Source organism: Caretta caretta, chromosome 11 (genome assembly GCF_965140235.1).
Source record: "Caretta caretta isolate rCarCar2 chromosome 11, rCarCar1.hap1, whole genome shotgun sequence".
In the NCBI taxonomy this organism is placed as follows: Eukaryota; Metazoa; Chordata; order Testudines; family Cheloniidae; genus Caretta; species Caretta caretta.
In genome coordinates, this window is record NC_134216.1 from 66,129,072 (window position 1) to 66,154,597 (window position 25,526).

The 25,526-nt window shown below is 43.0% G+C and overlaps 1 protein-coding gene across 6 annotated transcripts in view; it reads right to left on the minus strand.

Annotated features, from left to right (window-relative positions):
* Nucleotides 1-383: 383 nt before the first annotated feature.
* ERBB4 (erb-b2 receptor tyrosine kinase 4) overlaps nt 384-25,526 on the minus strand; it is a 975,001-nt gene continuing 949,858 nt past the window's right edge. For 3 of the 6 annotated variants that reach the window (XM_048869089.2, XM_048869091.2, XM_048869088.2), the window contains 3 exons: nt 14,846-14,893; nt 13,602-13,899; nt 384-9,310 (listed from right to left, as the gene is read on the minus strand). In XM_048869089.2, coding sequence (XP_048725046.1) covers nt 8,865-9,310; nt 13,602-13,899; nt 14,846-14,893 — 792 coding nt within the window. In that variant the 3' untranslated portion in view covers nt 384-8,864. The remainder of the gene's footprint in view (nt 9,311-13,601; nt 13,900-14,845; nt 14,894-25,526) is intronic. The other 3 variants (XM_048869092.2, XM_048869090.2, XM_048869093.2) reach the window with 1 other exon arrangement.

Genomic DNA, 25,526 nt, shown 5'->3' on the forward strand with positions numbered 1-25,526 from the left:
CCTTTTCTGCATCAGGGAGCTGGGCTAGTAACAAATTCACCCCTCTGTTTATTGGGGGCGGGAGGGCTTTCCTGGGTAGCTGATGTGGTTTGTTACTTTACTCAAAGGAAAAGTAATTTTCTCGTGGTCTAGATTAGTTGAAAATGTCTTCCCCTGATGGCCAACGCACTGGGGGAATGGACTGACAGATGTGCAAAGCCTGCTGGTGCCACTGCACAGGGGAAGCCACAATCTTGCATTTCCATTCCATCTTCCAAAGGGGGGGAAATAAATGGACCGTTTCAGGATATTTACCCTTCCTCCTATGTTATGCCCAGACAGGCATACTCAATTGCTGCAATCATAGAGCCATTGATGAAAAATCTGAGGCGCACAAAGGAACATTTCTTTCATATTTTATTGAATTTCATTTATATTAAATTAAAAATATATTTCTGACAGATTCATGTAACAAAAATGCAGAACAGTTTTCAAATTGTTCAGCTGGGATGATCAGTGGGGGATGAGCTAAGCGGGTCCCAATCTACATTTGTCTTAACAAACAGGTAAAAGCACTATCACCAGGAGGAGGGATTTGGGAGTGTGTACACTGAAAAGAAGGTCCTAATCAGACAAAGAAAAGAGCCTCCCCAGCCTCCAAAGGGAAAAAAAAAAAACATGAAAAATCAAGGCAAAGGGAAATAATACTAAACTATATAGCTAATATTAACCCAAGTCAGTATGTATTTTAACAGTGCATAATCCTTCATAGCTGAAATATGAGACAAAAGGTTAAAGTAACATTACGCCACACACAATTGGCATACGTTACTGTGTAAGCAAGTGCAGAAAGTCTGAACATACCACAATAGTGCTAAACACAGTCACACCGAATGTCAAAATGATATCTCCAACAAAAGCTAAAAAAGGAAATAAATCACCAGCAAATTACTTATATACAAATCAACCCTAAAGACAATTATGTTCTAAATAATGATGTCCACAAAAAGAAAACAAAAACAACATTATCCTTATTTACAAATGCAACTAGCCATGTCTTTAACAAGCTATAAAAATACTATTCACATTTTCAAAGTAACATACAGTAGTTTTTTTGTTTGTTTCAAAAAGGTAGCTAACTCTGAGTGCACCGTGTCATGTGAATGAGGATGTCATGATGTTACTTCTCTGTTCCTTGAAGGTACTTCACAAGGCAGAGATCTTTTTGTTTGTATTTTTACACTTTAAGAACACAGGGAATTGGCTAAAAAATATAACACTCTAAGTTTCTGCCTTTTCAGGTACCTCCAGTTAAGCACCCCGTGTTGACTCTACAAGAGAATGCTTTGATGAGAAGATGGAGTGCGATGGGAAAGAACAATGAACTCAACAATTTTCTTGCACTGCAAATAGGACATGGATTCTTGCAGGCTCATATAATTCCTCTGGTGTGACCTTTCTTGGAATCTGATCCATTGATCCTATGCCCACTGAAGCCACACTCTTGAAAGTCTACCTATCCTATGGCCTTGAGCCCCTTCAGAGGGAGGAATGTTTAAAGGTGAGCCTACGCAGTGGATTTCAGAGCCATATTTCGATTAGAGTGGGTTGAAACAGGGAAAATAGCAATTTTCTTGATTTTTTCCCCCCAGTTCAAATTCAAAATTTGTAATATTTCAACCTGCTCTACACTTTGGCTGAAAAATGAGTAAAAAAAGAATTTTTGAACATTAATTTCTAAAAAAAAATTCTTTAACATTAGAAAATATTTCTAATATTTTAGACAATAGAAAATTTTCATCACCTCTAATTTCTGGGGCCACTCAGATATGCTGTATCATTTGGGGGCCCGTCTCTACATATTCCAAGCCAACCCTTCCAAAAATCAGCCTATAAAAAGACAGCTTCCAGCATACACACAGGCCATCTAAGTTGTGTCATCTTCAAAGGGCAGGTTGTTTTGGTGCATTCAAAGTTAGTTACCCTTTAGACAGCTGCTCAGTTTAATAATCGACCCATTTAACAGCAGTATCAGTTTATGCTACATATTTCGTAGTACCTTACTTCAAAAGAAACGGCTTAGATATCTACACTTACTTATAAAATACCATTCACAGTTTGTTACTGTGGTTTTCCCAAAATGGTTGAGTCTTCAGAGTGCTATGGAAAATACAGTGTTTCCGCCCTACAAAGGTTGAAAGGGTAACAGGGCTCTGGAAAGGAAGTATCTGCAAACAATGCACATCTGAAACAACCAGAATGAAACTGCTTTCCCATCAGAGCAAGTACAGGACTTAAGCACCTAAATTCCACTGAGGAGCTGCTTCTAACTCCTATTGAAATTAATGGGAATTAAATACCTGTGAGGAGCTGACGACTCATTGTTTTGGACCAGATTTGGGCACACTCATGCTGTACCACTCCTGTGACTACCACCAATGACATGACTAAGCAGCTGCAATGATTGTTATTTCTCTAATCATGATCATCTGACTACTCCCCCATCTGTTATTGCTTCTTGTCATATACTGAAAATGGTAAGATAAGTGGGGCTGGAACCACCTTAACTTGAAGCTTGTGCGTAATCCCACCAACTTCAGTGGAATTTCCGCTAGTGCTTGGATCAGGATGTTTTCCTGAACTGGGACCTATAGCTATGCACAATACCCAGCACCAATCCCTGATATGTTCTGCTATACAAATAATAATACCTTACGACTTGAGTAATCCCAGTGCCATTAATGCTACGAAGTAAGGTACTTCCTGTGAGTAAGGGTGTCTGACGCTGGCCCTTATCTTTAAAAGAAGTGGCTCAGTGTTAGAATCCCAACTAGGAAGTGGCAGAGGGAAAAAAAAAGTTTGTCAACAAAGTAATTTGGACAGTCTAAGCTAGTGCCTCTAGCCATACAACTTTGCTTCTGTGCATTTGTCCTCTATTTTTAAAAATGTATTTGAACAAATAACTTTTCCGACCCATCTGCATAAAGCTCACTGAAAAAAACATTTTAAAAACATCAGCTGAAAAAAGCAACAGTGGGCAAAGGATGCCCTATTAGACTGCAACAGTCTCTACCACGTTATGAAGCGTGGAAATAAGAGAAACAACACCTCTGAATAATGCATAGGCCCATCTTTCTAAAACAAATAGATATGGTTACTTTACAATGAATACACCAGCAGTGGGAAGTTGGAAGTCAACGATAATGAGGGAATTACAAGTGGCAGATTTGAAAGGGAGCAGGAAACCGATACAACTAAATTTACAGGCTTCATGTTGTTATTGCGACAGAAAGAAGAATGTACCTTTAAAAAGGTATTTACAGAGTGAAAAATAAAGACAACAGCATCAACCTGGAGTAACTCTTCAAAAGCCAACCAGCGGCCTGGTAACAAATGGCCTGAGTCTCACTTATACAAAGGCCCTTATATACCAGTGTGTAAAGAAGCCTTAAAGTGGGTGCCACTATCACTGACCGTGTAAATGAGCAGTCGTGCTAAAGCACCTCTGCACCCACCTTGCGTTTACAACCAGGAAAATGTGAATGGCTGTAAAATGCTAATCAAGGCCCCTTAATACCACTCTGGCAAATTTCCCCCTCCCAGCCCGGTCCACAATAGCTCTACACTGGCTCAGCCCCTGGAACAGATCAGAGGGGGGGTCCTGAATTCCCTGCAAAGAGCCTAGACGTCCCAGGGCACGTACACAGGGAGCTGTGGGAAACAAAGCTTAAGTTCGAGCAACCCTGAGGCTGTTACACTGGAGAAGGGGCACGGCCCCAGAACATAGGCAGCCTGATTCAGCGTGGTGCTAAAACTCCTTTACAGCTTGCTCACCACAAAAAGAAGGCTTTCATTTAAAGTCCCTGCATGCTGCCACAGTGATGTAAAAAAGCCTTAGTGCAAATGAGCAGTCAGGCCTCCATTGTACAAAGGTGCCTTGGAGTAACTAAGCCTCAGGTCCCCGCCCCAGTCTCTTGTCGCTTACACCAAAACTGAGGTATATCCTACCCACTTTGCACAGCTATACGTGACTACACACGGTGAGGGCACTTGAGATGCAGCCGCAACCGCAGCGTGTTCACTTTCCTGTAAAGTGTTGAGCGAAGGAAGGTTTCCCATGTAGGTCATACGCCAGCTCCCATTGCCTTCAGGGGGTGCAGGATCGGGTCACTAATGTGTGCGTACCAGGCTACTCTGTCCGACCAAAACAACCCGAATTATCTTCGGCCTCTTCAAGGAGGATTTCCCTTTAGCACTACAAGCTGTGGGAGGAGCAAAGAAGGACAGCCCTGCTCCGCCACCCCATATTCCATCAACCCACAGAAATAAACGGCACAACAATGGCACAGCCTTGATTGGGCTGCAACTTGTGCAGTCAGGTGATGGCATCAGTCAATTAAAAGCTGCAAAACAGCTGGCAGTGTTAACACAGAGTTTCTCCACACCACTAGGACGGTTTCTGGGCTGAGGTTAGTCCTTTCAGCAATGCAGTAGATCTGTGTCTCTTGACCTAAGGCTCTGGTTATTTCCATTGTTTTCTACCTTAACTAGGTAATTTCCATTGACCAGGAAAAAAAACAACCCCTAAATTTAAAGAATCTTTTTACATTTGTCAATTTAAAAGGAATGAGTTACAAGGGATGCTGTCAATTTAAAGTCTAGTCAAATTCCATCCCCCGCAAATAATTAAAATGGATGCTGTTTACATGACGTCTAGTCCAATGGTGTTTCGCACAATCAGGAAAAAAAAAAGCACCATTTTTTTTTGTCTAAAATTCGTTTACCTGCTAGTGTTACATGTAACACCTAGCTTGGCAAGAGACTGAAAACAAAACCAAACCAACAGCATATTCCTCTTTCATTCGGTTTGCATGTGAATACTTGGCACATGCCCCGTTTGTTTCCCCTGAAAAAGTAATCATTGTGCTCCAGCCATAGGGGAAAAAGAAACAGGAAAATATGCTTATAAAGTCATTAAAACCTGACTGTGGACTTTAGGGACAGAAATAGCAGGAGTTTTGACTAGGGGATCAAAAAAACATTCAGTCAAAACTTGTTTTTCATGGAAAAAACTGAGTTTAAATGAAATGTTTGGTGAAAAGCATCTGTTTCCAAAGAAAAATTTGATGTAATTAAAAAAAGCCAACAACATCTGTCATGAGCTGTGGCCTCCCCGCACCATAATTAAAATTAAACCTAGCAGTGACAGATTTTTATTTTTTTATTTCATTCTTGGGACGTGCTCGGCTTCTATCGGGAGGTGGGTCAGAACGTAGCTAGATATTTCTATTGAAAACATTCGGCTTGTATGTAACAAAACATACTATTGACTTTGTGTTTTGGTGTAGGTCAAGGTTAGTCATCCCTTGAGGTTAAAAAAAAAAAAAAAGGAATCTAGATGTTTAGGTCAATACCTTGTAACCAGAGGCAATGAATTGTTAAAGCCAATGTTTGGCAACAGGACTAACCCAAACCAGTAACCCAGGAGACATAAATGGCAGTCATTTGTTACTTTGCATTTCACAGGCTGCATTTACATTTGTTGTATTAACTGTCTGGGTTTTTTAAAGACACATTTGACACTGCTCAGCCTGTAATTGTGAGCTCACTTCTGGGTTTCATGCTTCCTGCAAGGAGCCGCTGTATCTCCATGTGACAGAGTATATTTTATCCACAATCAACAATTAAAAAAGTAAACAAATAATTCTTAAAATGCTTTTGGGCAAAAAAGTTAAACTGTTAAAGAACAACCATATTTACACATCATTTTTTAAAACGGGGCTTGGTTTTAATGTTGACCTTACTGAATTATCAAAGAACAAAAACAGGTTTTCTACCTTCCGTTAGCAGCTGGATTCTAAGATCCTTGTAGTGATTTGCCTTCAATATTTTCAAGGTATGCACGTTTCCTCTCACAGTCAGTCTTTTAGTGCACTGCCCCAAATGCAAATACACAACCTGTACGTAGATTTCCATTAAAACATTACTCTTATCTTACATCTGTTCAATGATGGAGATCAAGCCCCCTGCCCCCCTCCTGAATATTCTAAGCTTTCTTTGACTCACAAAAGGGACATAAAAAAAAAACTTGTCCCCGAATCTTATCCTTTGTCCATTCTCACTTCTCAAGAGGCTTAATATTACGCACTCTGAATGCGCCCACTGGCATACGTTTTTGAAAGTCTGAGGGGGTCTAATTCCCCCTAATGCTTGCCTGTATCTCCCATTAACCTCACTGGGAATTATGGGAAGGCATCAAGAGCAGAAGAGACCTCTCTGCACAGACCTTCTTTCAGATGCATGGTGCTTCTGTGGTCATCCATCCTGCTTTAATGGTCAGCTGTTCATTTCATTCTGCCACAACAAACTGATTTATTATGTGGCCACATGTCCACTAGGCCTCCTTTTAATAGCTGCAAAGACTTTGTGTTCGTGTTTATAAACCATTTATCTACATACAAGGTTTATGGGCTTAATAAGTGCACAGCAGCTGGTAATTAAGTTCCGCTAGTTCAGATTGACTTGAAGCACCTAATTCAGTAATGCCACATTGGCTGAACCAGCCTTGACCTGAAGTCTTGATGGACACTGTAAGGAGCAGCCACAAATTCTGTTTCAAAGTACAGGACTAAGAACTAATCCAGGTTTGAAATCTGGGGTCTCTTTCCGACCCAGAGCTGACTTTGTCTAGCAAGCAGGACACAGAGAATTAAGTAATTATTGCAGGGCGGCCCTGGGAATAGGGCGGGGAGGGATCAGGCAATTATGTAATGTCACCTCATGAATCCATCACTGGCTGCTTGTGTGACAAGGCATGGCAGCCACTCCTAAAATTGACTTGAAATGGCAGACTGAGGATGAGGGTCGGGGCTTACTCTCCAGTCTGCCTCTTTCAATTTGAGGGGTCAGATCTCCCTGACAGGGAGCTCACCAAAGCTCATGGTGGCTGTCCATTAAAATGTTAGGATTTAAGAGAAAATACACATTGCTTCCAGACTGTTCGCCCCGTTGCTGGGTTCCATCATCCAAAGGGACATCATTTTAATAGTACTAAAGGGCATACATTGGAATACTGTTGTCCCTCCTAGAATTTGAGTCTAATTAGGTAGATATATTTTCTCTAAAATCCTAAACAGCTAGAACCGTAGTGCATCGAAAGCAAGACACCAACCCCAGTATTCTCTTCCAGTTCACGTGGTGTTCCATTTTTGATGCTAAAATGATTCAAAAACTCTGGCTGGAAATGTTTTTAGCCATGGGCGGATAAACCAAAGGTCCTGTGACAGCTGAAGTTGACAAAGGGGAAATAAGTGCATGGAGATCGACTCATTATTTACATTTTTGACTGAAAGCTGTGTGTGTCATGCACATATTGACTTGCAAAACCTTGTATGTACCAGCTTATGTGATGGAGAAATCCTCCTTTTAGAAAACTATAGTCCTTACAGGAGCCCAAACCAGACCTGGCCATTCTTCTCCCCAAATCCCCTTCACTGTTTGCTCTGCTTTTCCTTCATGCAGCAGCGTTTGAACTGGTTACTCCTTCACTGTATTCTCTGAAGTAGTCAATATACTGGCCTGGAACCAGCGGATACTGTTCCAAAGACGTGACTTGCTTCATTTTGGCGTTTCCACAGTCGTCCTTTATATATCATTTCGCTTTTTAATTTAAAATGATTTTATTTTGCTGGTCACTTCCATATTGCTTCGTTCAAAATCCAGAAAACAGTTCAGAGGGAGGACAAATAAAATCATAGCTTAAGTGCAAACTAACTTTCCAGTGAACTGCTATGTGCATTTTCCCCACTCCAGTGTCTTTCTTCCAGTTTAAAGAACTCCTTAGTCGGTCACCCCCTAGAACACCACCAGGTTTCCTGAACCTATTAAACTCTCCTCCTTCTGTCTTGTCCTCAGTGTTGCCTGCTGCATCCCCAGCTATTTCAATCGATGAGCAAAAAGAACAAGAGGAGAAATTTGTATGGGTACTTTCTTTGTTTGTATTAAGTAGGTATAAAACGTGAAGGTGAGGCTCTGTGCATACAAATCATGGATCTTGGCCTCTCTTTTAGCTTCAATGGAGGATGTGAGCTTTTTGTGTTTTCCTTCTTTCCTGATGGGATTTTTGTGTTGAAAATATTTGTCATCATGGCGACACAGACAAAAAAAATTGCACTGTCATGCACAGGAGCTTGGAGTGAAAGTCTTTGCAGTTAGGCAACGGGATAAAACCGTGGGAGTGGCTAAGAAGAGGGGACTGGCCAGAGACAAAGTCTCCTCGTTTTTTATTTTATGAGTTATTTCTTTGATGGCTGTGAGGAAGAACTGAATGGTTATGAAAAGCTGGGTTAGTTGTTTTCAGTTGCCAGGATAGAAAGTGTTAGAGAAAGAAATTGGATTCTGAAATCGCAATTATTACGCTATCACATGTGATATAAAAATTGTCCTTTTCCCCCCCTTAATGGAAACTGCATTGCGATTTCCAGGAATGCTGAATAGGCTCTCCTCAGTTCCTGCTGACAGAAACAGACACGGGGTGACTTCCCCTACAGCATCTGAGTTGAATCACTGAGAACTAACTTGGCAGCAGGCAACGCTGCCACTGGCCTTCACTGGTGTTCACTGGCTTGTCTGACCTTCTGACCCTCAGGGTCTGCGGAAGGTGAGAAATGCCAGGTTTTGGCCTTCGTGCATTCATTCAGTCTTTCTTGCTTTCCTTCTAGGTTCCCAACCCGATCAGCAAATGACTCAAAGGTGTCCTTCTACTTGGAAATATCAAAGTGAGTGATCGGCAAAAAGAGGAAGCTCGAGGGAGAGAGAGAAAGAAAGAGAGAGAGAGACTGGTGGCTAGCAGGGGTTGCCGCTCCACTGGTTTAATACTGATGTCACTACACCACCGTGTTTCGATGTCTGTAGGGTGGTGGGGGAAGCACAGTGCCAGGCTTCAGGGAGAACTCAGAGAGGTACTCAGGGTTCTCTGCCACGATGGGCCGGATCCGTCCATTTTGTTTGTAAAAATATTTTGTGCTGTACTCCTGCAGGTAGTCCGGGTGCTGGAGGGTGCTTCGCGGTGGCAGACTGTGATTCCAGTAATCTGGGTTGTTGAAGGCCTTCTTGGATTTCTCTGGCAAAGGAAGCCCATTGTTCTTCAGGTACTCTGCGCTTTCCAAGGTATTAGCAAAGGTGCTGAGGTACAGCGGCTCGTTCACATACTCGTCCTCTGCTTTGGGTTGCCCGTTCGGGGCGCTGTGATACTCGGGGTTGTCCAGAGCTTGAAGATCGCCATTCTTTCGTCGAGAGACAAATGGGTTTTCCTCTACCGGGTTCAGGTAATCTAAAAAAGATAGAAGGCATGTCAACACATGGTAATGTGTTCACACAACAGCAAGCATCTCTGCCTGGCAGCTCATTTGAATGTAAACTTCAGACCAAGGTTCCCAATGGTTACAGCACACTTTGCTTATTTTCACGGCACTACTATCAAATAGTGCTGAGAGGCCCTAACTGAGATCCGGGCCATACTGCGCTAGGTGCTGTACAGACTCATAATTGGAGACAGTCCCTGCCCGAAAAAGCTTAGTGCCTAAACAGACAAGATGGACAAAGGGCAGAAGACAGGAAACAGAGAGACTAAGTGACTTGTCCAAGGTCACCAGGGAGTATGTGGTAGTGCTGGGAATGAGGGCTGTCTCACACAATTAACTCAAAAAATTAATTATGATTAAAAAATTAATCTCAATTAATTGCAGTTTGAATCGCACTGTTAAACAAGAGAATACCAATTGAAGTGTATTAAATATTTTCGGATGTTTTTCTACAGTTTCAAATATATTGATTTCAATTACAACACAGAATACAAAGTGTACAGTACTCACTTTATATTATTATTTTTGATGATAAATATTTGCACTGCAGAAATGATAAACAAAAGAAATAGTATTTTTTAATTCATCTCATACAAGTACTGTAGTGCAATCTCTTTATCGTGAAAGTGCAATTTACAAATGTAAATTTTTTTGTTACATAACTGCACTCAAAAACAAAACTCAGTCCTACTTCTTGTTTAGCCAATCACTAAGACAAACAAGTTTGTTTACATTTATGAGAGATGATGCTACCTGTTTCTTATTTACAATGTCACCTGAAAGTGAGAACAGGCATTTGCCTGGCACTTTTGTAGCTGGCATTGCAAGGTTATTTGTGTGCCAGATATGCTAAACATTCATATGCCCCTTCATGTTTCAACCGCCATTCCAGAGGACATGCTTCCATGCTGATGACAGGTTCTGCTTGATAACGATCCAAAACAGGTGACATTGTAAACAAGAAGCTAGCAGCATTATCTCCTGCAAAAGTAAACAAATTTGTTTGTCTGCGTGATTGGCTGAACAAGAAGTAGGACTGAGCAGACGTAGGCTCGAAAGTTTTACATTGGTTTATTTTTGAATGCGGTTATTTTTTGTAAATAATTCTACATTTGCAAGTTTAACTTTCATAATAAAGAGAATGCACTACAGTACTTGTATTAGGTGAATTGAAAAATACTATTTCTTTTGTTATTTAGAGTGCAAATATTTGTAATAAAAATAAATATAAAGTGAGCACTGTACACTTTGTATTCTGTGTTGTAACTGAAATCAATATATTTGAAAATGTAGAAAACATCCACAAATGTTTAAATAAATTGTATTCTATTATTGTTTAACAGCACGATTAATCCCGATTAATTTTTTTAATCGCTTGACAGCTCTACTGGGAACTAAACCCAGATCTCTCTGAGCCCAGTGCTTTAACCACTAATCACTCTCTAGAAGAGCTGGCTGTATGGTCCAGTGAAGAAAGAACTGGAAGGAGGCTACTGTAGCATGGGGCACGGGTCACTTGCTGGAGGATTCTCTGCACCTTGAAGTCTTTAAACCATGATTTGGGGACTTCAATGGCTCAGACATAGGTGGGAGGTTTATCGCAGGACTGGGTGGGTGAGATTCTGTGGCCTGCATTGGGCAGGAGGTCAGACTAGATGATCATAATGGTGCCTTCTGACCTTAATATCTATGAATCTGTACTGGGGTCTATGCCTGCCTCCTCCACCGACTCTCTGTGCAACCTTGTCTAAGTCACTGAAACTCACCACTCTCTCAGCATCCCTACCTGGAAAATGCTAGATTAGCATTACCTCCACTTAAGTCTCCTCTGTACAATAAACCTTTCCACAGTCTAACCCTGTATGGCTGTTTTATTAAAAACACAGCTATCTGACTGATTAAAAGCTGCCCCGACTGAGGGACAAAGGGCCTCAGAATGCGGAGGAACAAAGATTCTAATTAGCATGGAGAGGGACATAGAAGAGTTCCTGAGCTAGCACTAAACGGAGAGTAGGACTGTGTGAAATTAGTACAAAATGTCAACACTGTGATCTAAACAATACTGAGGGTCACAGCTGAAATGAGGAAAGGTTAATGGCACGTGGTGCTCGGGGGGGAAGAAGAGGGCTAAGTCACTCTCACACAACGGCACATAGGATTTTCGATTTCCAACAGAAACCCATTAGGAACAAAACGTTAGGAGGCTGGATGGTTGTGAGATACCGCACACCCCTTCTGGAGTAAGGCAACTTTGTTAGCAAGTTCTCTCCCAAGGTCAGAGCCTGTAGCCCTCAGGCCTTGGTTAGCATGTGTTAACTGACCTCCAGGGTCTCAACAGCCCTCTGTGAGAAACAATGTTTCACTGTAAAACACAAAGCACATCAGATGCAGAGAGGTCAGGGTGACCAAGAGGTCAACGGAGCTCTTTGCAAGGTTAGTGGACTGTAAATGGAATTGCTTGGAGGTTAACTATAGGAAAAAGAAAAAACACTGATGGGGGACATCTGCAGTGAGAAATGTCAGAAGTATCCAGTTCATTCAAGTCCAAAAACAGCTGGATAAAATCTGCTTCTTGAATGGATGTTGTCTTTCGTCCTGAAGGATCCCAATGCATCTTATTAGATTATGCACTTAAGAGTGGCATTAAGCCACAGCCCTGGATAGGGGGTGGTGTGCACCTCACTGGGAAGTAGGCACAATAGACCTGAATCTCCACTGCCTTGCACCTAGTGTGTCCTTTACACTCTGGTGTGAGTGAGTGGAGAACCCCGTGCAAGGCAGTGGAGATTCAGGCCGTTGTCTCCAGGGAACAGGGGCCAGGGTAGCTCATGCTGCACCTTTGGAGAGGGTGCAATGTGCGATATTCCATTGTAGCCAAGGATTAAAGAGATCAGGTACATTTAGGATATAGAGGTGAAATATCAGTATTAATTAATGTTATAACAGAGGGCCAAGAGGCCTTAGGTCTGTAAGATATTTAGCTTAGCCAAATAAGGCCACAGGCCTAAAGATATGCTGACATGAGTAGCTAACCAATGAGTGACCCTATGTCACAAGCTGAAACAGTTTCAGTAATAGATGTGTTAGCTGCTGGTATTTAGGCAATGTATATTGCAATGGACCAGCTCAAGCTGGTTAGAAGACTTTGCGGATTTTTGCAGACCTACGTCAGCAGATGTGCTAACCACAAGTTGTTATGGTGACTGAGGGACCTAAATGTTAATGAGTATAATGGGAACTAACAAGTTAACCTGTGGGAAACAGGGCACCTCAAATGTAATGGTGTGTGAAAGCACCAAAGGAAAAGGAGTTGAAACCTTCATAAATACGTTTGAACCCCAATGGGCATCAGTGTAACTCATTATAAAAGGTATAAAGCGGCCTGTGTGCTATGGGAGAGGATGCTGAAGATGATGCTGAAGAAGATAATGACTAATGATAATGACTAATGGGTTCCCATTCAGCGGTTGTGAGTGATGACAATCATAGGACCAGACACTTTGTACTACTTCTCTGTCTGCTGTTGTATTTCACTGTTTGCAGGATTGCTTATCAGCTCAGTGGATTTGTTAATAAAGGGACTTGTGATAAACTGCAATTGTTTCTTGTGTGTTCCTCGGTTCACTCATTCTAATAATATTGGTAACAATCTTCCTGATGCTGTAGCCGCTCACGAGACTGAAACCATATTGACCACTGCAGGCTCAGAGATTAATCAATAATCAGTATAAAAATCTATCAGGCTACACCTTGTTCCAAAGCAACTAATCCCCACTCTCAACACTTCCTTCCCCCTCTCAGGAGGCTACAGTGACTAATCCCAAACAGTCCAATCAGACAATTTATACAAGGTTTTTGACTAGCACCTCTCTTGAGCCCTGATTCATCAAAGCACTTAAGGACATGCTTAAAGTTAAGCACACACTCAAGTGCTTTGCTGAATGAGGGTGCAGATGAGCAAAGCTCCTTGTTTCCTTTTCACCTCCCTTGGGCAGCGGTGCAGTCAAAATCCAGCTCTATATATTGGGCAATGGAATTCAGCTGCTGTTCAACAGTGTCAGCCACATAACGTACGTTCTTTAGAAACATAGGAAAGTCCACAATAACTTCTCCAATGGAAAACACAGAAGGAATTTAGGTACAGTAGGAACACGTAATTATGCACGTTGGTATTGGTTGTGTGTGTGTGTGTGTGTATTTCAGCCAAAAATTTGTGATTAGCTCAGTCAGATCTTTCACCACAAAATGCTAGCGGTTTACCTGTTTTGGACTTGTCTCGCATCGGAGTCATGTACCCATCCTCATCCAGCTCGCCCCGTTGGCCCCGCTCAGGTACAAACACTGTTGGGTCAGCGCTGTACCTCTGAGTGCCGCTGTCCTCTTGTGCGAGAGCGGCCACCTGCTTCCGTAGCGTACCATTACAGCAAGTGTCGTCAAAGATCTCTGCCGTGGCCCCCTGGATGGCTGGTGCCTCCGGAGTTATGCAGCTAACCGCTCTGTACAGTGCAGGCACTCCTTGTTCTGTAGCAAAGCCGCCACCTCTGTACACAAACTGGTTCTGTGAGAAAGACAAAGTGGTGCAAGAGAGAAGGACAAAATAAAGCAACTGACTAAACACAGATGTGGAAGCTCCTTTGGTTTCACATCAGTGTTGGCTCAATGCTTCATTTTATTGAATGGTCAAAGCCTTGTCTAGGCTGGGGAGGCTTGCCACCATTACAACCTCTGGTGAAGATACACAAAGCCTCTATTTGCACTGGTTGTGCGTACCTGGGTTTCGGCCAGACTGGAACTCCAATAGAGACAATAATGGTTTTGCCAGTTTACACTGATGCAACTACACAAATTGCTGGCCACCAACAGCTGGTAGTAGGGCAAATCCCCAGTCTATACAAGGCTTAATACTGAGATATACAGTAGCAGGGACCATAATGTGTAGTTCTCCTTAACTATTGGGCTGGCAAGAACAAATGCTCTCCTAACAACAAACCTTAAACCTGACCTGGTGGAGACCTTCCTCCAGAGAGGAGAGAAAAAGGCCCCCATCTCTGAACTATCTTTATTCAGAGTGGGCCTGGTTTTGGTGTAAATAAGTAGCAACAGTCAATGAGCAGTCATGTAAATGATATACTGTTTCCATTGGGAACTTCCCATTGGTGCATCAATTCATTGCTTTGGCTCAACCTAATAACGGCTTGTCAGGATGAGCATATCACTTTCAGAATCATGCCAAAACAGACAATCATCAAAACACTTTACCTAGATTGTTTTATGAACTATGATCACCCTTTTGGGGTGCATAGTACCATAGAACTCTGGGCTTCCTGATGAATCCAGACTGGGATTAGAGCGACCTTGTATGTTTGCCCAACCTATGTATTAATTCTGGTCATGGTTGGCACTGGAGTAAATTAGGCAATTTATGAAGAGAATAGGGGAGGAAACAGAAGGTTTAAAAAGACGAAAAAACCCTAAAGGATGAAGGTTGATTGTGAAATACTTACTCCTGACATAGGGGCGTAGGCAGGAGGAGGGCTGTGTCCAAGTTCACTCTAATAGGAAAGAAAAATGGAATGATGGATATAAGAAGAAGTCACATGAGCTGTATGAACTAATGGGGAAAAACATGCACAACAGTGAAGTTTACTGAAGAGGGGGTCAATTCCAGCCATTCCTACTCAAGCAAAACTTCCAATGAAGTCAGCAAGCCTTCAGTGTTAATGGGAGTATTACCTGAGTAAGGACCACAGGATTTGTCCCTAGTTGATTAAGAATGGGTGCTGCACTGGCTGAGCGATGAGTGTGTCTTGCCAATATCCTTGGTTTAGTTTTTGAAAGGACAGATTGTACAGAGAGAATGAGGTATGCATGCAGAAGGCAGGCTCATCCCAGAAAAAACACTGCAGAGCAGGGAAAGGTGTGGAGTGCCACCATTTCTAATCAGCCTGGTCTATATAGAGAAAGTTTCCTTTTCCACTCTTATCAACCAGCAAGGACAGGGTAAAAACTATGTACACTTTGAACTCAGGCAGTAGGTGAGCTAAGGTGGCTTTAAACCACCTTTGTGCCCTCCCAATCCTGAGCTGCTCCAGGAGATGGAGAAGCCCTTGGCCTTCTTACGTAGCCCTGGGGGCCTCTGTAAGTTCTGGAAGCCTCTCTGGGGCGTCCTATGGGCCCCAGCATTGCCTGCAAGTTTGGTAGATCTGCATGCTGGGGCCCTGTTCCAGATGTGGCCCCTGCTCCTGACTCACCTCTTTCCCAAACCCTACCCCCAGCATACCTCATATGCCAGGGCTTTTAAGGGACTGCTTGAAGGGCAGTGCAATCTTCTATAGAACCTATGCTATGGGAATTGGTACAGGGCCTCTTTTCACTGCTTTGCTTCTTTTAACTGCTGTAATAGGCCAGCATGGAAGTGAGGCTCTCACCCAGGTCTGCACACACTAGAAGCTGGTCAAAACTAATATTTTTGCCATGAAATTTTTTGAAAAAAGGTTTCATTTTAATTCTTTTTTTTTTTTAATATTTGTTCTTGATAAAAATTACCGGTAATTGAATTTAGTTGAAATACTTTATGTAGACATTTTTTGTTTTCTTTCAGTGAGGGGGAAAATTCCACTTTTTCTTACTTTTAAAAAAACGTGGCCCATTTTTTTCAACTGGAAAAAGATGAAAAATGTGAGAAAAGTGGCGGGGAGGGGGACTTTGCATCCAGAAAGTGCACGCAGCTGTAGCACACACCAATATCACAGAAAGTCCCCGTTCCCTCCCCCAGTCAGTGGGTAGGAATATGGAGGGACAGCAACTGGCGGGAGGCAGAAGCAGAAGTGGTCTGTAACCACCAGAACACACTCCTCTAGAGAACCTGGAATCCTGAATCTACCTTCCTCTCATGTCAGTGAACAGTGCAGGTTTATTTCAGTCCCCCTGTGCATATGCGTCATGATATAGTCTTTAATTCTGTAGTGAAAGAGACTGTCCAGGAAGGGAGAGATGTGTATCCCTCAACAGGGCAGTACAGTGGACTAAGACCGTCAACAGCTTGTGAGAATTTACAGGCGAAACCAAGACAAAAAGACAGAATGAAGAACTGGAAAAGGCTTGTCTGCAAAACCGAAATAACTGCTGGTCTGAGGGCTGGACGATGACAAGCAACCATCAGTACCTTTCAGGCCCAGCAAACAAAGCGAGTATTCAGGAGGCGGGACCTACAGGATAGCCTTCTCTCTGCAATCTGCTTCAGGACGTGAGGCTTATGACTGAGACGCCTCCAAAATGAGCTATGAATCTCCTCTTTTGGGGGGATCAGGAAACAATACTAAGAACAGCATAGCTGTGAGTGGCTTTTGCAGTAATTTCCTTGAAGAGCTCCTGGAGCTGAGCTTCCAGAGCTGAAGCCTGGATCATCACGCTGAGCAGAGGATTGGCCCCTGAATCCGGAGAGCCAAGGGGCCTGGAGAAGTCCCAACGTATGCCCTTGGGAGAACGATTTGAAGGCCAGTGTGTCCAAGGAGCTTTCAGCCCCTGCCTGCTCAAAATGTTGTCTCTAATGCCCCAACAACAGGGAAAGCTGCAGGCCTGGAAAGCTATCTCCCCTTCAGGACTGATTAGGCTAGACTGCTTGGGAGAAACCTGCTGAGAATTTTATCCTGATTTGGAGCAGGGGAGGTTGAAATTATCCTCCAGGGCCAAAACAGGGCCTTTTGGAGCCATACAAGGGCATATGAAGGCAACATTTGGTCTTATAAGTGTGGTGGGTACCCTGGATCTTCAAACAACCCCAAAGGAAAGAAGAAACATGGACGGAGAGGAAGTAATCCCCAACCACTCTACAGTTCCTCTGGGAATAAAATAACGCCGCTGGATGAGCGTGGCAGGTGCTCTGGTTGGAGGCTGGAAATGCTTGGCTGTGTTCCTTAAGTCCTTGCCAAATTGCTTTCTACTTCTGAAGGGCAGAGCTGCAGCACAGTTTTGGCTCTGGGAAGAGAGATGTCATTTCTGAGCCAGCTGTGGCTGCTGCCAGGTCTATAACAGAGGATGATACAAGCTGCACGGAAAGCACTGTCCAAGGCAGGGGAATGAAGAGGACTTGGAGGAGTCAGCAAGAAAATGCCTCAGTCCCATCCCAGTTGTGTGCAAAAAAATCCTCTCCCTTGAGCAGCCTGAGCTGCAAAACAGTGTGAAATGTAACCTCCAGAGGCATGGCAGCTTCCACCGCTCTTCCATAGCGTCTGACAGATGGCCCAACTTATGGTGCCCATTAGGAAGGCTGATTTGGAGGAGAGTTTCAGGACTTTTGCATCCACCTCTAGGGATATTTTCAATTTGGGATGACTCCTCTGAGAAAAGAGGGGGTTTTCTCACTGTGGCTCTAGGGTTAGCAAGAGGCTTATATACTTATCTGTTTGTCATGAAGGAGTACAGAATAGATTTATAGAGGGAAGGAAGCTACCAGTTTTGCAACTCCTCCCTAAACCTATCTCCACCAAGAGTAAAGAGGAGCTGCTAGGGGAAGAGAAACCAGAAGACACTTTACAAGAGTGTGTTCACGGCAGCAGAGAGACATGCAGTAGGCACTTGAATACAGTCTGTGAGTTGGGATCACTGCCAACCAATCTCTGCAAGCTGTAGGATCTCGGAGGTGGATTTGGGGCACTAGAGTATATCCTTTTAAGCAGGGAAAAAGATGTTGGATACAAGAGGTGGAGAGCTGCTCACTGAGATCTGAACACTACTGGTCTTGCCTGTTCTCCAGACATAATGTCATCCATCAGGCTTTTTATCTTGGGGCTGGGATCTGGCAATGAGACTGCAACTGAGAAAGAGACAGATAAAGGTTTGGGAAAAGATGCTTCCCAACTTGCAAGCTGCTGATCAGCAGTGGCTAGTACTGCACCAGGGAAGAACCAGCGCACTTGAAAGGTAGGATCCTGTGCTCAAAAGAAAACTCTCTTCCTCTAAAATGCTACATTCAGGGAACATTCCTGGCCTACTCCAAAAAGATGGGACAGAGGCAAAGACTGAAGGTAGACAAGCAGGAGTCTGTGGAGAAGGCAGAGGCTTCAGGCAAAACTGATGATTGCAGATTGATCCTTTGTGAATTGAGAACTAGGGAGTGATGATCTCAGAGGGGCACTCTCGGAAACAGCAAGGAACCTGAATCAGGGATAGGAGTTCTCTAGCTATCTCTTCGTGCTGCTTTCTTGTCTTCATCTGTCCTCTGATCATCTCAACATTCTTCCTGCTGTCCAGGAGATTAGAAAAGTGTAAAAGAGTCAGATGCCAGAGGAACGCTGTGTATGAATCAACACGGGGGGGGGGGGGGATGCCTCTAGGCTGCAGACAGCAAAAAAAAAAGAGTTGAGTCAACAGGAGTCTTTCTGTCAGCTGGGAGGAAACAGGACTTTTTGCTGCCTTACTTGCTTGCAAGTGGACGACTATATTATTCAGTTTGAATGGAATCATATTTGTATAATAGGGAAGGAATATACAACAATACACCTTCTGTTTTTGTTTGTTCTAAGATGAAACAACCATGGGTTTGCTTTGCTGCATTAACCATGAATCATGCAGTCATCCCTAAAAGCTCTATACTGTCTCCATATTTTCTTGGCTATTAGGCTTTCAATTAAATATACGCTGCCTGACCGTAACAAATTAACTGACCCCCTTAGAATAACCCATTACAAGACCCTCTTAGAATAACCCCGTTCCAAGACATCTGGAGGGGACATACCAACATGAATGCAGTTATGGTAGCTTATGCTCACAACCTCTGGTCAGCAACCTTCACACTACACATGCTGCCAAGTAACATCACAGTAATGATGTTTCCCTCATGCATTTCCTTTATCTCGCCATAAATGCTAACCATAGAATTCTCACCATAGACTACTAAACAAGGCTCTGTTCATATCTATTGTTGTCTGAGCAGTTACTTTTTAAATTCTTTTTTTTTGCCATCATTAAAGCTCTGCAGTCATTTTTCCAAAATAGGAGGCAAAGAGAACAGCTGTGGTGCAAATTAGTGGGTTGAAAATGTGATATAATTGTTGTTTAAATGTTGTTAAATTGCCTCCTAATTACAATGTGATGTCATAATTTTGTAGGCTTCAAAAACAACTTTTTGTACTTCAGAACCAAGCCAACTTGTATTTTATTGTGTCTCTTTTCGTTGGCCAGCAAATTACATTTTGGGGGGGACGGCGGGGGTGTGTGGCACAGAATACTTTTAATATTTCCAATGGTGAAGTTTCAATAGCTGAAATTATAAATCTGATACAAAATACTTTGTGGATTATTACATTTTTCGTTCGGTTTGTACTTGCATTTTACACACTCGTTGGAAAGAAAAGTTTTAGTATAAGTAGGGTCTGAATGATAGAAAATAAACAGAACTCTATACTGTGCCTTTTCCCTCCGATATAGGGCCTAGGTTTCCGAAAGCAACTAGTGATTTTTGCTTTGCTCCAGGTCCGGGTGCTCAACTTGAGATCCCTCTTGAGGAAGTCTGATTATTGGTGGGCACATGCTCAGCACTTTAAATAAAATTGGCTGATTTTTCAGAAAGTATCTCAAGCTGGGGACTGAAAAAATCAATGGTCACTTTTGAACATGTAGGCTGGACATCTATGTTATATACATCCCCCTAAATTTAAACCCTGATTATAGGTCATAGAGAACCCAGCATTTCTAAGGGTCCATCAGCATCCCTCACAAGGAACATGTGAGATTCCAACTTCTTTGGTCTGTGACTCCATTTCAAGCACAAGGCAAAGTACAACAGGCAAAACATAAAAACAGGCAAAACCATTCCCTCCTTCCAGAGGGCCTTGTGGTATTAAATGACACAGGCATAAGAGCTATTATAACTTCTAACATGCGTATAAAATGAGCTTCAATAAAACAAAGGTAAATAAGACCTTTGTGGGTATTGCTTTGTGTTATTGCTCTCTGTCTGCTAATCTGTTTTCCATCTCCTAGCCTCTGCAATCTCGCTCGGTCAATAGCTCCTCTCTTCATAGCGGGGACAGAATGTTGTTGTGGTGATGCGTTAAAATGTAATGAAAACAAAGATAAACCAGCAGCTCCATACTGGACTCTACACAGCCATTGGAACAGCCCCTCTTCCGCGTCTCCTTTCATTTTACGCTGATGGGATCTTGCCCACATTATCGTTCTGAGCTGTGTTTCTCACACTCCATTTCCAATAGCCCCTTCTGCAGTGCTTATGGGACCCTGCTCACAGCATCTTCCCCACTTCCCTCCCCTGGACCAGGTTGATTGGACACACGGTCTTCTCCAGAGCTGCACTCGGCATCTTTCAGGTGGCAGGAAGTGCTGAGAATCAGTGAGTCTTGACACTACCAGATGAGACTCGGGGTGCTCACCCCTGCACCCGCATCCCTTTTATCCCTGGTGAGGGTCCAACATCCCCAAGTTTGGTTCTTTCACGCAGCAGCTCTGAGTGCCACTGGGATGCTGGTTTTCATTGTTGTCAGGCAGGAAACACAAACATTTGATAAGGAAGTTTGCAAAACTGGAGCCACTTCTTGTTATAAATTCGCCCTAAACTCACATTATCCAGGGTGTTTTCATTACTACAGGGCAGAGTCTGCCAACCTCAAGCTGAGCCAAACCTAACTCTGCAAATAGCCCCACTGACTACAGCAGAGAGACACATACCTGATTTGCTTGACACTCAAACTAGCAGTGTGAACATTGGCAATGGCTCGGGGTAGCCACCTGCGTACAGACCCGGGGAGGTCAGGGAGGCTTGTACTCAGGAAGAATACTTGTAGTAGTCAGCTACATGTGATGCAAATACAATCTTTTAACTGCTTCATTGCCGGACCTCCTCTCCAGTATCTGGGCTGCCATGTGGTTCCAAAGAACACTCAGATGTATATTGTCCAGTGGTCAGGACTAGAGGTGCATTTTGCCTGATATACTTGGCAATTTATGTAGCAGAGAAGAGCTGTCCTGTTGGGAGTTAAACCCCTGCTGAAATCTCTGGCAGGACCGCTGGGTAAGTGCTCTCAGGCATCAGGGTTTACGCCCTATCAAAATGACTCAATGAAGGAGCTAGTCAAAAGAGGTTTGTTGTGGAACATTTTTGGACTAAAAATGGCTCTTTTGACCAAAGCAAACATTGTCATTTTGGTTGAAATGTTCTGGTTTTTTTCAGCAAAAAAATGGAAATTGAAAACCAAAATAATTTATGGGAAAATCTGTAGGGTTTGATTCTGTTTATGGTTTAAAAATGAGTTTGGGGTTTGTTTTTTTCATTCAAAACCCCAAAAATGTTCACAGGAAATTAGGAATTTCTTAAAGGGGATTCTTTAACAGTTCTACTGCATGGTACTCAGAAAGAAAGCCAACTGACCTTAACCGGCACCAGGCTCTTGGAGTTTGCTTTAATAAAAATGAAGCAATAACCTCAGGCTTTGTCTCATAAATCTTTCTCTCGTGCTCACATACAAATCTCCCTCCCCCACTTCACTATGCATCTTGGATAGTTATTTACACCTGCACAAAGTGAGGGCAAAGTAGGAGTAAAATACTCCCAACATCCAAATGACAAGATTTCCCACCCATTTTTCACAGGAGTAAATGACTGCACCACAGTGCATGGTTTATATCATCTTTTACACATGCGTTTTGGACCTCAGACATGCTCGGCCTACCTCTCTTTGTGGAATTCCATGCCAGGGCTGCTTGTACCTAAGAACAGCTAATCAACAGAAACTGTCTTGATAGAAACTGAGTGAGTATCCAGCCTTAAGTCACCAAACTATAGCCTCCTAAATGTACCTGACTGCACAGCTGCTGCTGTAAGCATAAAGATTTCAGCCGTCCACCAGGAATAAGGACAGCTGGTTTATGCCAGTGGATCTGACTAACGTGCTTTGGATACTCTGGTAGTGCTACAGACAGAATAAACAATCCATAGCTGTCCCATCAGCCCAGAGCAAACACCAGATACGTTTCAAAGGAACAGGCTGGTGTTTACAACTGACCCAAACTGAAATTAAATGGAAATTGGAAACCGCTCCCCTGGAAAACATCTACCTCCTCCCAGAAGATTCAGGGCCTCCTTCTGACCACTGAGCGAGCCGCTTACTCTGCTCTGGCTTTATACCACCCACAACAAATATATCTGACCCAAAACCAAAAGGAGAAAGGGAAATTTTGTAAAACAAAATTGGTCTATGTAATAATACATATAAATGAATCAATGTTTGTACAATGATAGCTAGAGGGCTTTGTAGACTAAGTCTCGGCTTTGAAACACCTTGGTTCCCTGCAGCTATCCCAACAGGGTTGACTCGATTCAACCTGCCAGTCCTTCCAAGGAACATAAATTACGGCAGGTTCCATGCAGCTTACTGTGCATGGGACTTTCAGAGGAGACCTTATAAACCAAGGTCTTGTCTGCTCTTCGGGGACATTAAAGAGTTCAGGGACCTTTTTGTAAGAGGGTGGCTTTGCCCCTTGCTGTTAACCAAACTGGAACAGCTCAAAGGGGTTGGAAAGTTGCTTTAATAGGACAGCAGTGGATTTCCCGTGCAGGGGAAGTCCTGGCTCACAGAGAGCTGGTGCACCAAAAAACAGGAGAGGGACATCAGAACACCTGGTGTTCTGGCAATCACTGGCAGATTCCATGGCCTCTGAGGTTGATCCAATTTACGGTGGGGGCTAACGTGGCCCCAGTGACACCCATGATCCTAAATTTTAGAATGAGCTGCCCTCCACAGCCTTGCAGCTGGGAGTCCAGACACACTGCCATTGCCCAGCACTATACCTTGTCTGTGAATAAACCAGAAGTGTTTTGCTTCAACTATCTGTTGAAAAGACATCAGGGGAAGTATTGGGAAAGGCATGCAAAATAGGCCTAAACCTTCATACTAACTAATTGGCTTTCAGCATGCCATATTGATATATGCACGAGTATTTTTTTCATATAAAATTGACTTACTTTACATTAATTCAGTTTGGGCATCAAACAGGCTGGAAGGAAAGCCAAGGGCCTGTGCGTGGGGGGAGGCTCCATATTCTTGTCCCTCTCTCTAATCCTTCTTTTCAATCCATTTCACTTTCCTCAGGACTGATCCCCTGTCATTCTTTCGCCCATACTGGGTCCTTTGCACTGTACAACGAATGATACCCCAATAACACTTGGCATGTCCCCACAGTGTAGAGGAGAATATGTGCCAGTTTCTAACGACTATAAAAACAGTCTGTACAATGACAGTGTCAAGATGTTGGCCTTGCTTTTATGCAGTGGGTTACTGACGGAACCATAGAGTCTGAAAATCACCCCTTTGTACATGGCTGTTAAACCAAAACTCTGAACTTTAAAGCACACAACTTTTGAAAAGCAGGGAAAGGAAGCTAAAAACACAACGTGCTTGTGATTTGTGATTGCGATATGTTCCCAGCAGAAAAAGCATAATAGACAGCTGATGAGGAGTGCTCATGGCAATCCCCCCCCCCCAACCAGCTTCCCCATTCTGTTTTACCCAGTAATCAGAGGCTATTCTGAGCCTCTCAAAATGCCATCAGCCCTCATTGAGAATGAAATAGAGCACATCTCCTCTGAAGCCTTTACAGGAGTAATCATTACAGCGTGCTGGCCTGAACAGGCAGCTCCAATAGATAAAGATGGTAGGTTTTTTTTTAAAAAAAATTCTCCTAAAATCTGAATAGTAACTTGATGATAATCTCTCCATTTTGTTATGCAAAGGGAAAAGAAACCCGTAATTGTGCACTCTTTGTCTCTTAACGCAAAGAATAGGCTTCTTGATGAGATGCTAGGATGATTTAGGGCTGGGAATCTGGTGGCAATAATACTTTAAAAGAAATAGCCATCCAACTGATTTGGATAAAGTAATCATTAGCATTCTAAATCTAACCCTCCCCTCCATCCTATTCCACTCCATCTAGCTTTGCTTCTTTTTATAGCTCTGATTCTTTTTCGTTATCAGCATTTAACAAATAAGGAAGGCAGCATCTTTACATTGGCTACCAAAAGTCATTTTATACCAAGTGGATATGGCCCTCATTAAAAATATGTTTAGGGGGTATAATCGCTGGACAGACTACATCTCCCATGATGCACCATCGTCTCCCCCTTGATGGACCGCTGTGATGCATCATGGGAGTTCCATGGACTCATGGGAGAGGTAGTCCCATTCAGAAGCCCAACCCATAGAGGAGAACGGGGCAGAAGGCACACAAACAGCAACTCTTATTGAGGCACTTCAGTGGCTTTTCCTAATCAGGTTTTTTTTTTTTTTTTGGTTTTCACCTATAAGCCAAAAACTTTAATGTTTTGGGGTATTCAGGGATTTTTGCCAAAAAATGTGACCATTTTCAAAAAACGTGATTTTTTTTTTGGCCAAAAATTTCATTGAGTCAGTTATTTCCTGACTCCTCGTCCGCTGTCCTAGCTCTTGAACTATGCAGAATTGTCTGTTCTGCTTTTTCCAAGACTTTTTTCTGCCCTCCAGCTGGCGTGGGTGTACAGCAATACAACATTGACTACTGCACCTTGACCCTTCCTGTAGTGCTTCCGTGCAACTGCTTCTGTCATCCAGAATGATGAACACGCTGTGCCCAGGCCCCCCTGTTAAGTTCCTGGGCCAGCTACAAACATCCCTTGGTACCAGTAAGGGCTATATAAGGTATCTGCAATGATGGGACGACGCTTGGAGTGTCAGTGCATTTTAAAGTGAGCGTGTTGTGGAGACTCATACATTTTGTACCATCTACTTGGTTGCCTAGGAGCCACTTGCATTGTAGGCTAAAGTTTCAAGTGAATTTGGCACCAGGAATAGGTTTTTAAAAGAGCTCAGCTGCCACTTAGGCACCAAAATAAGTGTTCAAATTTCCAAAAACTCAGTATGTTGCGTACTGAACTCTTTTGAAAATAAGCCACATGTATCGTACCACAAGTCAATCTTCTTGGTGCTGAGCACTTTTTAAAAAAATTGGTCCCCATTTAGGTGCCTAAATGGGATTCTTTCTGAACTCTGACCCTCACTGAGGGGTCTAGGCATTTGAAAATCTGGGGTCTGGTCTTTCTGGTCAGCTTCACCCTCTCTTCCAGCTGTGCTTCCCGAATAAAAATGGTTTTTAGAAACTCACAGAGTGCCTCCTCAGTGGAGTTTAGAAATATTTGGC